A 15,241-nucleotide genomic window follows, 5' to 3' on the forward strand; every position below is an offset into this window, starting at 1 on the left:
TGACTCTCCATTGAGCCTCACCATCAAAGTTGGGTGTAAGGATCTTCATACGGTTTCATAGAGGGTTGCGTGATTTTAATCTCATCTTTGGCGGATTCTACAGGTCATGGTGCAGTGGGATGCTCATTTTTGCATTGACATGATTAAGAAAGCAAGATGTCTGAGCAGCTCTTCTAATCTGTGGAGGCTGGATGTGCAATAGGACTGGTTCCCAGTCCACTGGCGTGGATTTGAGCAACCCTGACATAATGACCATAGCATTATTGAGTTGAGTGTCAAGGAGTTTAGTGTGACTACTATGAGACCATACTGGTGCACAATATTCAGCTGCAGAATATACCAAGGCAATTGTTGCAGTTCATAAGGTCCATGGACTGGAGCCCCATGATGTTCCAGCCAATTTTCTGATAAGCGCGACACGAGACCTGACCTTATCACAGCTGGAAATGGCCCACCTTGATTATCATGCACATTTTAAAGAGAGTGGTCACTTTGGATGGGCTATTACCAGCAGGAGAGTGAGTTTGTGTGTGTGTGTGGGGGGGGGGGGGGCGGAGGGTGAGAAAACCTGGATTTGTGCTGGAAATGGCCCAACTTGATGATCACTTTAGATACGCTATTACCAGCAGGAGAGTGGGGTGGGAGGAAGTATTGTTTCATGGTCTCTGTGTATATAATGTCTTCTGCCATTTCCACAGTATGCATCCGATGAAGTGAGCTGTAGCTCACGAAAGCTCATGCTCAAATAAATTGGTTAGTCTCTAAGGTGCCACAAGTACTCCTTTTCTTTTTGCGAATGCAGACTAACACGGCTGTTACTCTGAAACAGATGTAAGGGTGGACATGCCTTATTGAGTAACCGCATAATCTCATCAGTTTCCTTTGCCCTTCCTATCTTAGTCCCCCTCTTTTTGGTCTGTCTATGACTATCACTTGTTGTGTAATAGGTGCCCTTACTGGCAGACTATAAGCTTTGTGTCTTTAACTGTTCTGTGGTGCCTCTCACACATTTTTGGGCATTTGAAAAATAATAATTAGTTTTGAAATAAAATACTAAAGTTTAAATGAAGAAGAAAGCAGCTCCACCAATCCAAAACAATCTTCTTTTGCCTGGGTTGTGTGGGTGAGTATGGTGGAAGAGAGGGAAACAGAAAATGTGGGGGAGGCTGATGGTACCTTGCCCTAGGTCTACCTACAGCCCAATATTACTGGATGATCCTGCTCAAAAGTTACCAGCAGTGAAACAGCTACACATACTGGCATTCAAGTTGATATCATGGGGTTCCAAGTTAACCATGGAGCTGAATAATGGTAGTAACCATGGAACTGAATGGCAATAATCCATCTCTCTTATTGAGCTAAATCCTGCACTACGTCCACCAGCAAAAATTTCATTGTATTCAATGGGAATTTTTCCAAGGTAAATGCTGCAAAGCATGGACCCAGAGAAATTGTTTCAGGCTAGGTCTCTGCAGACTGGTTCATAGATAGAACCTTTTCCTTGCAACCATAAGGGCTAGAAACACAAACTTTTAAAGATAAAAGCTTAATTTATTCAGAAAGTAAATCAGCACAGGGAAGTACTTAAAATGGCTATTTATTAATGATTTATGACTTCAGTGGAGCTACATTGATTTATACCAACACATTATCTGGCCTCTGGATTTTACAATAAACAAAGATATTGGAGGAGCGGGAGAGGATAAAATCACCCTTTAACCTCTGACAGCCCAAGTTTATACACAGATCTTGCCCATAACAGTGTTTTTCATGAGTTCATAGTAAAGCCAGTTAGTTGGGACTCAGTTCAACTTTGTATGGTTTATAGAGTGCATGCCAGAAACTCGGATTCACTGCTTGCTTACTAAATGAATTTAAATTACAGTCAGGCAATCCACATACTAAGTGTGCACTAGCATGCACTACACATTAATTCATCACTTAAATTAGTAGGAAATCATAAAGAACAAAATTAAATTCCTAATTTTAAGTTCCATGACGACAGCGCTCCAAATAGATATTGAACAGTGTGGGCGAAAGAAGGCAGCCTTGCCAGAGTCCAACAGTGATGCGAAACCACACTCCTATTGTGCCATTGACGAGAACTGCACCGCTGGCCTTAGCATACAGTTGTTTAATGGTAAGAATAAGCTTGCGACCAACATTGTACTTCTTCATGGTTGCCCAGAGAGCTTTGTGCCATACTCTGTCAAATGCCTCCTTGAAGTCAATAAAGACATAGTAGATGTCCTGCTGGTGTTGTAAGCACTTCTCACATAGAACACAAAGGTTGAAAATCTATTCTGTGGTAATTCTTCCAGCACGAAAGCCAGCCTGCTCTTCAGCGGTGATATTCTCCGCTTGTGGCTTCAATCTGTTCAATATGACTTTCAACATCACTTTGCTGGGATGGCTAATTAAGCTTATGGTCCGGTAATTTTAACACAATTGCAGGTTGCCTTTCTTTTGCAGAGTGATGATTAGTGACTGTGTCCACGTGGAGGGCCACTCACCGGTCTGCCGATCTTGTTGCAGATCTTAGTGAGTACATCTATTACTATTTCTCCTCCGAATTTCATCAGTTCGGCTGGGATGTTGTCAATACCTATAGCTTTTCCATTCTTGAGTAATTTCACAGCTGTCTCCACTTCTTCACATAGTATTGGAAAGTCATCCTCATCTGTTGAATCTGGGTTGTCCAAAACACTAGGATCTCCATTTGTCTGGTGGTTGTATAGATCAGAGCAGTAGTTTGCCCACCCATTGATGATGTCCCTTTCTTCTGTCCCTGTAGCATACATGCAAGGTTCATGCACTTCGCAACATTCAGGGCACACCCGGAGTGTTGTGTAGGAGCAGTGCACACACGGCTCCTCTCAAGGGCATGAACCTTGGAATCTCGCCCAGATGACATGAACCGTGGGAAGCCTCCCAGGACTGGGCTCAAGGCCCGAGAGCAAGGAATGCGGTAGATAGAAATTGGTAAATAAGAATGTTAAACAAAGCCAGTGTATTCCTTTTATCTGTTGGAGAATGTAATGCGCGGGGGGAGAGAAAGAATAAAGGAGAGGATGGAAAGCTGACAGGAGCAGTCCGTCGGCAGACCAGCCTGCTTGTTTGCTTAAAGCTTTGTGCTGTCTTGTATTTGAACCGCAACAACTGGCGCCCAAACGTGGGGCCCTCAGCACTCACCTCGCCCGGCAAGGGTTTCAGACGCATCGCTCATCTGCTTCGCGGATCCCGGTGAGTATTTTTCGTTGTGGTAAGTATGGGAAGCTCCCTCTCTGCTTTGCAAGTGCAACACCACAATGAGCTACAGTATTTGCTGCGTAAGGTTCAGCATGACTGCCCCACTCGAGAACTCACTCTCCTGCTACAGGAGGTGAGTGCCCAATGCCCGTGGTACCCTGAAGCCGGAACCCTTAAGCTAGCGGACTGGGAGCGGTTGGGCCAGACATTGCAAAAAGAGCCTCGGGCGCCCGTGCAGGCTTTACATGCCTGGCACCTCTGCTGCGACGTGATACAGCGTGTCGCCTCGGAAAGGCCTTCCCTCGCACCAATAGAGAGGCTGGTAAAATCGCCACTCCCATCTGCTCCTGCAGCCATCCCCCCGCCTGGCGATGCGACACAGCATGTCGCCTCGGAAAGACCCTCTCCCGCACCAATAGAGGGGCTGCCGATCTCACCACTCCCATCCGCTCCTGCAGCCATCCCTCCCCCTGCTTCGCCCCCACTGCCTCAATTACTGCCGCCTCCTTTGTCTTCCCCTCTGGAGCCGGTGTGTAATCACCGTCCCCCTGTGGGGCCCCATGCTCCGGGGCCCCCCGGGGGGTCATCCGCATCTGCTCAGGGGCTTTTGCTGGTGCAACAAATGGTTCGCGCAGCGAAGACTCGCCCAGATCTTACAGCAGAGGAATTAGCTGATCTGGTCTCAGTTTGCCTGGTGACCTGGCAGGATGATGGCCAGGGCAACCAGCTTGCAAACTGGGTCAGTTTGCCTTACTCGGTGATCAGAAACGTAAAGAAAGCGATTCGCAAGTTCGGCCTGACTAGCACGTATGTACGTGGTCTCATTGAAGGGCTAGGTACTGGGTATACCCTGGTCCCTGAAGATTGGAAGGCGCTGTTGCGCATGATGCTGACACCCAGTCAGTATGTTATTTGGCTTAGTGAGTATCGGCAGATGGCGGAACGCCAAGCCCAGGTATATATAGCGCAAGGTGTCACTTATGAGCAGTTAGCAGGGGAGGGCCAGTTTGCTACCGTTCAGATGCAGTCTCAACTCCCTCAGGCCGTCTTCCCCATTATTTCTGCCTGCGCCCAGCATGCTTTCCGGAAGGTCCCGGATTCAGGCAAGCCTACCAAAAGCTTTGCCAGTATCCGTCAGGGTGCATCAGAGTCCTTTATGGATTTTACCAACAGATTGCAGGAGGCTATCCTCCGACAGGTGGATAACTCTGCGGCAGCTCAGGAGATTCTGTTAAAAATGGCGGTTGAAAATGCGAACGAGGATTGCCGCCATGCTCTCCAGGCAGCACAAGCCGCTGGCGTTCTAGAGCTGTCGGACATGCTGCGGGTGTGCCAAAACATCGGCACACAAGCACATAAAGCTGGGGTTCTGGCCGCCACCCTGCGGAAAAGCGGGAAGGAGGGGAAGCGTTGTTATCGCTGTGGTAAGGAGGGTCACTTTCAGCGGGAGTGCCGCTCATCGACGGCGCCCGCCCGCCCCTCAAAGAAGTGCCCCAAGTGTTGGAAGGGCTATCACTGGGCTAATCAGTGTCGTAGCGGGTCGGGAAACCGCACGACGGGTCCTCCCCGAACCCAGGACCAAATGGGGGTGTTCCCCACTCAGACAACTGTTCCTCTGCCTTACAATCCATAGACTCCATGAGGGCGGCGAGTGCCGGAAGTGCAGGGCTTGATTTGATTATGCAGGAGGACGCTGATTTTCAGTTGCTGGGGGAGGTTTGCGCCATACCTACACAGGTGACGGGACCTCTCCCTGCCGGATTTGTGGGTCTGGTTCTCCCTCGCTCACACGCTGGGAAACAGGGTTTTTTTGTCATCCCAGGGGTCATTGACGCCGATTACACCAGCGTTATTAAGATTCAGGTGTGGACCCATCTTCCGCAGTCGCTCCCGCATGGACGGTCAATTGCACAATTGATTTTAGTCCCCTATCAGGTGCCAGCCGCAGAGGATCGAGTCCGGGGCGGAGGTAGCTTTGGATCAACGCTGTCTCAGTTGCCGTCTCACAACACGTCCTCTCCACTTGTTGCTCTAACAATGTCGCTCCGCCCCTCGAAACCTCAGTTAACACTTCTTTTAAATAATTTTCCTTTTACAGGGCTGGTGGACACTGGAGCTGACGTTACGGTGATTCTTGATCAGGACTGGCCGGTCAGTTGGCCAACAGTTCCTTCTAAAGAGTTGTGGGGGATCGGGGGTAGCAAACCCGGGCGCCAAAGTTTGTCTTGGGTCATGGTCTCTAAATCAGGAGGCCGTGCCCTTGCTACGATCCGCCCTTTTGTGCTCCCTGTCCACCTCAATATTTGGGGCCGTGACTTACTTTTAAAGCTGGACACCACCCTCGATATTAATATATAATGGCCCAAAACCCTCCCCCACCCACCTTGCCCTCCGCATTACCATTGGTATGGCAATCCTTAGAGCCCGTATGGATTGACCAGTGGCCCCTCCCTCTAGAAAAGCTGAAAGCGCTTCATTCACTTGTGCAACAACATTTGCATGCACAGCACTTGGAGTCCTTGGAACACCCCGATGTTCGTTATTAAGAAAAAATCTGGTGCATGGAGGCTGTTACACGATTTAAGGGAAATAAATAAACGCATCCAACCCATGGGCCCCTTGCAGTTTGGGTTGCCAAACCCGAATTTAATTCCTCAAACCGATCAGCTTTGTGTGTTAGATTTAAAAGATTGTTTTTTCACAATCCCCCTTTGTCCACAAGATCGCGAAAAATTCACGTTTACGGTGCCAGAATATAATAATCAGCGACCCTCTCAAAGGTATCAGTGGAAGGTCTTGCCCCAGGGAATGCAAAATAGTCCAACCTTGTGTCAATTTTTTGTGGATCGGGCCCTCGCCCCTTTTCATGCCCGATACCCCACACTAAAGGTCTACCATTATATGGATGACATTTTGTTTAGTGGTCCCCAGGTCACGGCACAACAGCTTGAATATTTGTCTCAGATTCTTGGCCAAAATGGCCTGTTAGTGGCACCACAAAAAATTCAACGCTCTTATCCCTACCAATATCTCAGGCATAAGGTTTTACAAACCTATGCTGCCCCTGTTCGCCCAGAAGTGGTTCTACCCCAACCCCTAATCCTCGTTAAATTACAGCAAATTTTGGGTCATTTAAATTGGATTCGACCCTACTTCCATCTCCTCACATCGATGCTGCAGCCGTTGTTCGAGCTTCTACGTGGAGCTCGGGCACCGGGCGCAGTTATTGCCATCACTGAGGAGCATATTGCCTGTATTCGACAGATCAATGCAGTGTTGAGTCAGCAGTTTGTGGATAGACTCACTGAGGTTCGTCCCCTGCGGCTGGTTCTCCTTGCCACCCCTCATACGCCTACTGCGGCTCTGTTTGTACCTCGTACAGACACAGCCATCTCTATTATAGAGTGGATATATTTGTCTTCCACTCCTCCTCGGAATATTTATCCTTATTCAGACGCCCTCTCCGACCTTGTTCGTAAAGCCCGCCACCGTGCAGTGCAACTCACGGGCACTGATTTAGTTGCCATTGTGTTCCCCTTGTCACGTAGTGAATTTGATTCCTTGTACCACACCTCCTTGGCCTGGCAGGTTGCTCTTTGTGATTATGTGGGAGAGATCTCTTATAATCCCCCAAAAGATCCTCGGTTGGTGATCACACAAAAGGTGCCACTAATCGTACATCGTCTTAGCCGCTCTCGACCTATTGTTTCAGCTATCACTCTTTTTACTGATGGCTCTCCACATCGCGGTGTTGTCACCTATCAATTAGGTGACCCCCCTCGTTGGCATTCTCGTTTTATGCTGCCTCAGTGTTCCGCGCAGCGCTCAGAACTGGCTGCTGTTATTTTGGCCTTTCAACTTTTTGCTGATTGTCCCTTTAATTTAATTGTGGACACCCATTATGTTTATCAGGTAATTGATCACTTACCCCTTGCCCTCATTACCCCTCAGGTCGATGCGGACCTTCTTCGCCTGTTTTTGTCCTTACAGTATCTCATCACCACTCGTAATTTTCCTTATTTTGTTGCTCATATTCGCAGTCATACCCCTCTGCCTGCGCTACTCACTGAAGGCAATGCGCGCACTGATCGCACGTTACATGGTCAGGTAAATTCCCTTTTTTCTGACCATTGAAAGCCATTCCTTTTTTCATCAGTCTGCCTCTGTTTTGGCCCGACAATTTTACATTCCTGCTGATCATGCACGTTCTATTGTTCGTTTCTGCCCCCACTGTGCCGCTGCTGCCCCTACCTTTTCTTATGCTGTTAACCCCAGAGGTACCGCAGCGAATCAGCTGTGGCAAATGGATGTCACTCACGTGCCACAATTCCGCCCCTATTCGTTTTTACATGTTTCCATTGATACCTATTCGGGATTTCTTTGGGCGACCCCACAACGTGGGGAAGCCACTCCCAAAGTTATTCACCATTTGCTAGACTGTTTTGCTGTTATGGGTTGCCCGAGCCTGATAAAAACGGATAATGCCCCAGCCTATTGCTCCACAGCCCTCTCCACCTTTTGTGCCCAATGGGACGTCCATCTCAAACACGGGATCCCTTATAATTCCACAGGCCAAGCTATTGTTGAACGTGCAAATCGCACGCTAAAAACCTTGCTTGACAAACAGTTAAAACAAGGGGAGCTGCATCTCCGAATCTTAGACATTCAGCAACAATTGCATGTCCTTTTGTTTACTTTAAATAATTTAACGCTGAACACAGATTCAGCAGACCCCCGTGGATCGGCATTTTCACAAATTGGAGGTACTGGAAAGACCGCGTGTCTATTACCGTCAGCCCGATCCGCAATGGTTGGGCCCAGTACCTTTAATTACTTGGGGTCGGGGATATGCTGCTGTCTCTCTCCCTGCAGGACCGTTGTGAGTTCCGGCCCGGTGTGTGTGACCGGCACTGAAACAGCATGGCGTGGCACCAGGGGCTGTCGAACCCCATACCGGAGTTTCAGCTGACCTTGGAGAAGAACACGGTGCCTCCCGGGTCGACAATGGCGGGACGGAGATGGAGGAGACGTAGCGTCCCAAGCCAGCCCGTGACATGGGGAGCAGTGAAAGCATTGGTCGCCGCGGCTCAACGAAGACTGGCAGCAAACCAACAGCCAGAGACTCCTGAGACTCTGTTTGTGGCCATTCTCGCCCAAATCACTGCTAATTCTGTATTGATTGTGTGCCTTATGTGCCTGCTATTTCCTGTAGGGGTTGACTCGGGAGCGCCTCCTCTGTTACGGGCCCGAATGACATATAACCTATGGGAAAGATTGGCTTCAATAGTAAATGTTACCCACTTTTGTTTATCTGATTTTGTAGCAGCTGAAAAATTGTTAGGTACGTGCCTTATTCCAGTATGTTGTCACCCTGAGGAAATAGGGAATGAGATGATGCCCGCTGCTTATGCGAACCTCTCTTCCCAGTACTCTAGCATGGCTAATTCGGGCCCGGCCAACTACACTTTACCTTTTTGGGCTTATTTTTTGCTGTTGCTGTGTGCAATGTATTTCCTTTTTGTTAAGGCTTTGTCGAGAACCGCCCTGGCAGGCTCCAAGAGTTATGACCTTGTCTGTCCGGGAGTTAATTGGCTTGCAAAAGTAAATTGATGGCTACCAGGAGATGGCCGAGCACAAATAAACAAAAAAGGAGGAGATGTAGCATTCATGCAAGGTTCATGCACTTGGCAACATTCAGGGCACACCCGGAGTGTTGTGTAGGAGCAGTGCACACACGGCTCCTCTCAAGGGCATGAACCCTGGAATCTCGCCCAGATGACATGAACCGTGGGAAGCCTCCCAGGACTGGGCTCAAGGCCCGAGAGCAAGGAATGCGGTAGATAGAAATTGGTAAATGAGAATGTTAAAGCCAGTGTATTCCTTTTATCTGTTGGAGAATGTAATGCACGGGGGGAGAGAAAGAATAAAGGAGAGGGTGGAAAGCTGACAGGAGCAGTCCGTCGGCAGGCCAGCCTGCTTGCTTGCTTAAAGCTTTGTGCTGTCTTGTATTCAAACCACAACATGTCCTTTGTCTTGAATTGTGTTAGCTTTGGTCCATCTTTCCTTTGTCAGATATTTTACAACCTGGAAGGCTCGTTTGCTATTTTTATTATTGACACACTCTTCAATTTTAGAGCATTGTTTTTCAATCCAAAGCTCCGTGGACACCTTCATTCCTTTCTTGATCTTTCTGCCAATCACTCTGTATTTATCAGCTCCCTCAGTGCTGTTCTTATCGCTCTTAAGTTCTCTTCTGTCACACATTTGTAGTATTTTATTTGTGACCCATGGTTTTGTCTTCTTATGATGTTTCTCAAGGATGTCCATTGCTGCCTCATTCATTACAGCATTGAAATTCTTGATCATTGTTTCTACGTCTTCCTCTAGAGCAAGCAATGGGGCAAATTTTCTGCCGATCATTGCTTGGAATGACTGCAATGTTTCATTCTCTGAGTCTTTCTAAGTCAAACTTGGTTCTGGTGAACCTTGGCCTCACGATTTACCTTTGCCGCAGCCAAAAATTTAGCATCACAAGGTCACATTGCCAACCTTGTGAAACAATTGGATGAAACCTCTGCAAAATATGGCATGGAAATCAATGCAGAGAAAACCAAGTTGATGACAAACAAACGTGATGGGATCAGCTCACATATCATTGTTAGTGGACAAGAGCTGGAGACAGTGAAACAGTTCAAGTATTTGGGGGCAATCGTCACTGATGAAGGATCCAAGGCAGAAATTCAGGCAAGAACTGCGCAAACAGCAGCAGTGGCAAAGCTAAAGCCAATTTAGAGGAATAAGAACATCTCCCTGGAATCCAAACTGAAACTGCTGCACACATTGGTCATTTCCATTTTTCTGTATGCATGTGAGACATGGAACCTTACAGCAGAACTTGAACGGAAAATACAGGTAGTAGGGATGAGATACTTCCGTAAACTCCTGGGCATCTCCTACTTCGATCACGTCACTAATGAAGAGGTCCACATCATCATTACCCAATGCGCTGGGTCATATGAAGACCTCCTGACAACCGTGAAGAAGCACAAGCTGAAGTGGTATGGCCATGTAACAAGATCATCCTCCAAGGGACAATACAGGGGAAGAGAAGAAGAGGTAGACAGAAGAAGAGATGGATTGACAACATTAAAGAGTGGACAGGAATGGACTTCGCGGAGACTCAAGCACTGACACACGATCGTCAGGGGTGGAGACAATTGGTTGATTGCTCATCAGTGATGGTGCGCCAATGACCAATGTGGTTATGGGAGTAATGATGATGATGACGACAACAATGTGTGTAGCTGAATGGTTCTGCGTATATCTCAAGTAACAAGTAGGTTTTGCAGACTTTTGTTCTCATATTTATTATAGAAAAGTCCTATACAGTATAATGGGGATTAAACCAATATTAGATAGGGATTTATATAAATGACTACAATAATGTAATTTAACAGAGAATGATAATCTTTCAACCGTTTTTATACCAACCTACAGAATTTCTTGAGACATGTGCAGAACTAAAGCAGGTATTTAATCTCTATTAAGTTCTATAGTTTGGTTCAGTATTCTACAGAAAGGAGATCATTCTTTATTAAGCAGAACCGACTATGATCCTGTGAAGAAGGCAAGGTCTGTTTCTGGTTACCACATAGGCTCTCTTAGGTCCGCTAAACTGGGATCCTCGTGGTGAGTTGAGAAAATGACTCAGCCTCAGTTCCTTTGCACATTTAGTGAACAAAATCAAACAGCTCAGACCAAGGGAAGCCCCTGGTCTCTTTCCACAGAGCACAGATAAGCATTTTCTAAGTGAATTTTGTGAGGGCTCTGAAGAAATTTTGAAGGGGAAAATGGTAAAAAAAAAAAAAAAAAAAAGACATCAAAACGACTGATAAAAACCCAAGATAGTTGAATCATGGGAATCATCTGGAAAAGTATATACTGGAGAAGAGATTACTGGGTTAAGAAAGAGTGCAGTAATAACAAAGGAAATGGTCATTTCCTGAACTGGCTGCCAGTTAACAAAACACTGCATGAAGATCCATACACATGAGTGATTCTCAGATCACCAGCAAATATTCCTTTGGAGAGAGTTTTGCCTAAGTAAGACCCTATGTCCAGGGTTGTTTCCTACACTGAAGATAGTAACAATGAATGTAGATAATCTGGGTAATATATTAATATATTTTTCCACCACAAAATTATTTAGTCTTCCTATACTGGTTGTTCCCTTTTCCCCCCTCCCCGCCTTTGATTCACTTGTTTCTTGCAGAATCTAACTACATCATTTCATAAGGATTTTTCAGTATCCTTTTTCCCCTTGAACATAATTTTTCAGTGTTTAATACTATTAAACATGTTCAGTTTATGTTGTTCTTCTAAGACTGTCTTCACCTTTTCTATCTCTACGGGTGTGTCTACACAGCAAAGAAAAACCTGTGGCTGACTCTAGAACCGTGAGGGGTGAGAGGGAAGTCAACCTAGCAACGAAACAGCCCTCCAGTCCGAGCCTGGCAAACCCGAGTCGGCTGGTACAGTCCAGCTGCAGGTTTTTCTCTGCTGTGTTGACATACCCTGAGACACTTCTCTTTTCTAATTCTTTCCTTTTATCCCCTACATGTATCCCTTATTCATTTTTCCCTTGGTGTTTTTTCACTCTGGTTTACAAATCTCTTCTTCCTTCCTTCCCTCCTTCTCTCTCATTCTTCCTGTGTGTGTGTCTCTCTCTCTCCAGATCAGTCCCCTTATAGTCAAGGGTGACTATTTAACCTGTACATTGTTTCTGAAATATTTTTTCACATAGTCCCAGGATGATGAACATATTGGGTGAAATTCTGTCCCCACTGAAGTCAATCACAGCTTTGCCATTGATCAGAAGGAAGCAGGATGTCATCCACTGCCTGACCAAATCTACCTTAGACTGCTTTAGCAGTAAGGTAGCATTATGGTCTAAAAGAGCTCATTTTAATTCTCTCACCTGTGCACTTCGGTCGTATATTTGAGTAACTCTGCAAGCTGAAGAGGGTATTTACAGATCTTCTGAACAGGTGTAAGGAGAAAGCCATCAATAGCAATGTCAATCATCTGCTGAAGCAGGCGACAGGCCTCAAAGAAGTGACGGTATTTGCCCTGTTTCATTAGGTTGGAAAGCTCAAGGCAGGCACTGGGATGATTGTTACAATATTCTGAGTAGATGGCAAAACCTTCTTGCTATAAAGGAAAAACCAAAGCTTTAGCTAAAACATTCATCTTAAAAAGACAAAATCAAAAATCGATATTAAAGTTATAAAATACTTCTGGTTACACTAATTAGACAGTTTGCTAAATTACACCCAAACTGAATAACAATCTATTTAGAAAACACAGGAGAATCTATTCTACAATTGGTAATAGGTGAAACTCCTGTTAATGTGGATTGTGGGGGAGTGCATTGGCCAGCAGTGCTTGCTGCTTTCTGAAATGGAAAAAAACCCGAATATCTCTTTATGCTAACCACATTTGTGAATCTCAGTCATATGGGGTTTTCTTTGAGGAGCCTTGGAAATTGGAAGCTTCCTATGGTCGAATAATAGATTTTTTTGGTTAACAGTAGTAATAACGATAATCTAGTTCAATTTGAACGAAACCAATTTTTTAAGAGATTTTTTCAAATTGAAAAACTTGAAAAAACGTCATTTTGAGTTGAGTGAAATGTTTGAATTGACTCTAAACAGTTTTTAATTTTTTTTTCTATTTTATCATTTTTGGCTTTTATGCCCTCCCCCCCGCTTTTTTTTTTAAACTGGCCAAATTTGAAAACAAAATGCTGTTCTCAAGCAAAATGACTTTGAAAAAAAAAAGTATTTTTAAGCCTAAACTATTCAGCGAGTTCTACCCAAATACATTAATAGTTATTGAACCCTCCAAAATGCATTTTTTGGTGATATTTCTATTTGCCAAACTTTTTTTCATAAGTCTACTTGGAGGTTATGTAGGCGATTAGCAGTGATATGCGACTCTTTTCCCACCTTTGTCAAACACCCTGGTTAATATTTTCTCTGGGAAGATACTGGATGTAGTTTCCAAAGAACAAAATCAACTCAGATGCCTGCAGTTAAATGTTAACCTGTGATCTGTGTTCCCTGTAAGCTGCGTGTGTAGGCTGCCAGGCAGGAGAGGTTTAAATGCCATTCTGTGCACAGGAGGCAGCATGTGTTCAGGTGCCCGTCCCACCATGTTACTCCATCCTGCAGCTGCTCCTGGGACCCTCCTGCTGGCTGTGCAGAGCAGAAGGTGGGGGAGGGAGGAGGGTGCTGATGTCAGGATGTCCCCCTCCCCCTGCCCCTGTACCCCATCTCTGCAGAGCAGGACAGAGGGGACAGTCTGGCTCAGGAGGACTAGGAGCTGCTGCAATCTGAATGGTGAGTGGCTGTCGGCTGACTGCCTTTCTTAAAGGCCACGTCTACACTACCCGCTGGATCGGTAGTGATCGATCTATCAGGGATCGATTTATCGCATCTAGTGTAGACCCGATAAATCGATCCCCGATCGCTCTGCTGACGACTCCGGAACTCTACCAGAGTGTGAGGCAGAAGCAGAGTCGACGATTCTCGAAGCTGAAGTAGCGTATCTTAGATCGATCCCTCCCCTAGTATAGACCAGGCCAATGAGACAGTGCACTGTTTCTGACATTTCCCCAGAAGCCAGCTCACACAGACTTTCTCTCACTCACTCACTCAGACACACACACACACTCTCCCCTCCTCCCCCTGCCCATGTACCCCATCTCCGCAGAGTGGGGGAGGGGAAACAACAGGGCTCAGCACAGAGCAGGAAAGCTTTCACTGCTTAAAGAGACAGTGCACAACTTTCCCCAGCAGCCAACACACACACCCACGGAGTCTCTGTCTCTCTTTCTCTCTCACACCCACACCCACACCCAGAGTCTCTGTCTCTTTCTCACTCACCTCTCAACACATACTTGTATTATAGTTGTTGTTACTTCTTGGTATTTCCTGCAATGCATATATATTCTCTGTAATTTTATGCTTTCAAAGTGTTATTTTAGTGTTTTGACTGGTCTATGCATTTCATAATTTTTATTTCTCTTACACTTAAATTTAATTCTTTGAGTAGTGAGTTCTAAAGTGCCCAACCTGTCCTGGCTGGAGTAATTATGCCTATGGTATAATGCCTATGGTAACTTTTTAAAAATATATATTATATATTATATCCAGGTTTATTCCACACATGGATGGAAAAAATTAGAGGGAACATTGCCTGTGATTGTTGGAAACTGTTCTGTTCATCTGGGACCTTGGGTTCACCATAGCTATGAAAATGGAAAGACTGTTCACTTAACAAGGAAAATAGGCCTACTCAAAGGGTGGAGGTGGAAAAAGGGGAGGGATTTTAAATGTTTTCATATAATCAGCACTATCTAAAGTGTCTTCCTCACGGTAGTTTAACATTTACTGATCACATTTTTTTTATTTCATAAGCGAAATGGAGTTAAATTACATACATGTTGAAGAAAGCAGGATCCAATTTCACTTAAATGAGGTTCCTCTTTGTTGTACTGTTTCTCAAGATCTTTCAGAAACTTTCTTTGGAATTTGTAAATATCTTCAATGTTTCCAAAAATGGTGTTTAACTGAGCCGTGGTGAACATTCCTGTATGTTTACGACACTGCCGAATATATCCCTGGACATAAAACAAGAAAACCTCTTTGTATCAAATCTGAAAGAGATCAAGAGCTTGAAAATGGAGTTTGTACTGAACAAGGCAACTCAATTTGATATTCTGCTTTCCAAGGTTAGATTTTTGTGGTGTCTGATTTCAATGCCATATTCACTACAAAACTGTCTGAACAGTTAGGTTACTGATTCTCCCAATCCTAATTCTGTTTCACACTAGAGTGGATTAGTCAGGAAGCCAGATGTCAGCACTTGTATAATATCTAATTATGTGGGGGGAGGGATAGCTCAGTGGTTTGAGTATTGGCCTGCTAAA

General features: G+C 45.4%; 1 protein-coding gene across 7 annotated transcripts in view; it reads right to left on the reverse strand.

Annotated features, from left to right (window-relative positions):
* SPATA13 (spermatogenesis associated 13) overlaps positions 1 to 15,241 on the reverse strand; it is a 328,609-nt gene that overhangs the window by 14,951 nt on the left and 298,417 nt on the right. For all 7 annotated transcript variants that reach the window (XM_084650283.1, XM_084650285.1, XM_084650282.1 and 4 more), the window contains 2 exons: positions 14,753 to 14,932; positions 12,227 to 12,459 (listed from right to left, as the gene is read on the reverse strand). In XM_084650283.1, the coding sequence (XP_084506409.1) occupies positions 12,227 to 12,459; positions 14,753 to 14,932 (413 nt within the window). The remainder of the gene's footprint in view (positions 1 to 12,226; positions 12,460 to 14,752; positions 14,933 to 15,241) is intronic.

Source organism: Lepidochelys olivacea (assembly GCF_965140295.1).
Source record: "Lepidochelys olivacea isolate rLepOli2 genome assembly, chromosome: 1".
NCBI lineage: Eukaryota > Metazoa > Chordata > Testudines > Cheloniidae > Lepidochelys > Lepidochelys olivacea.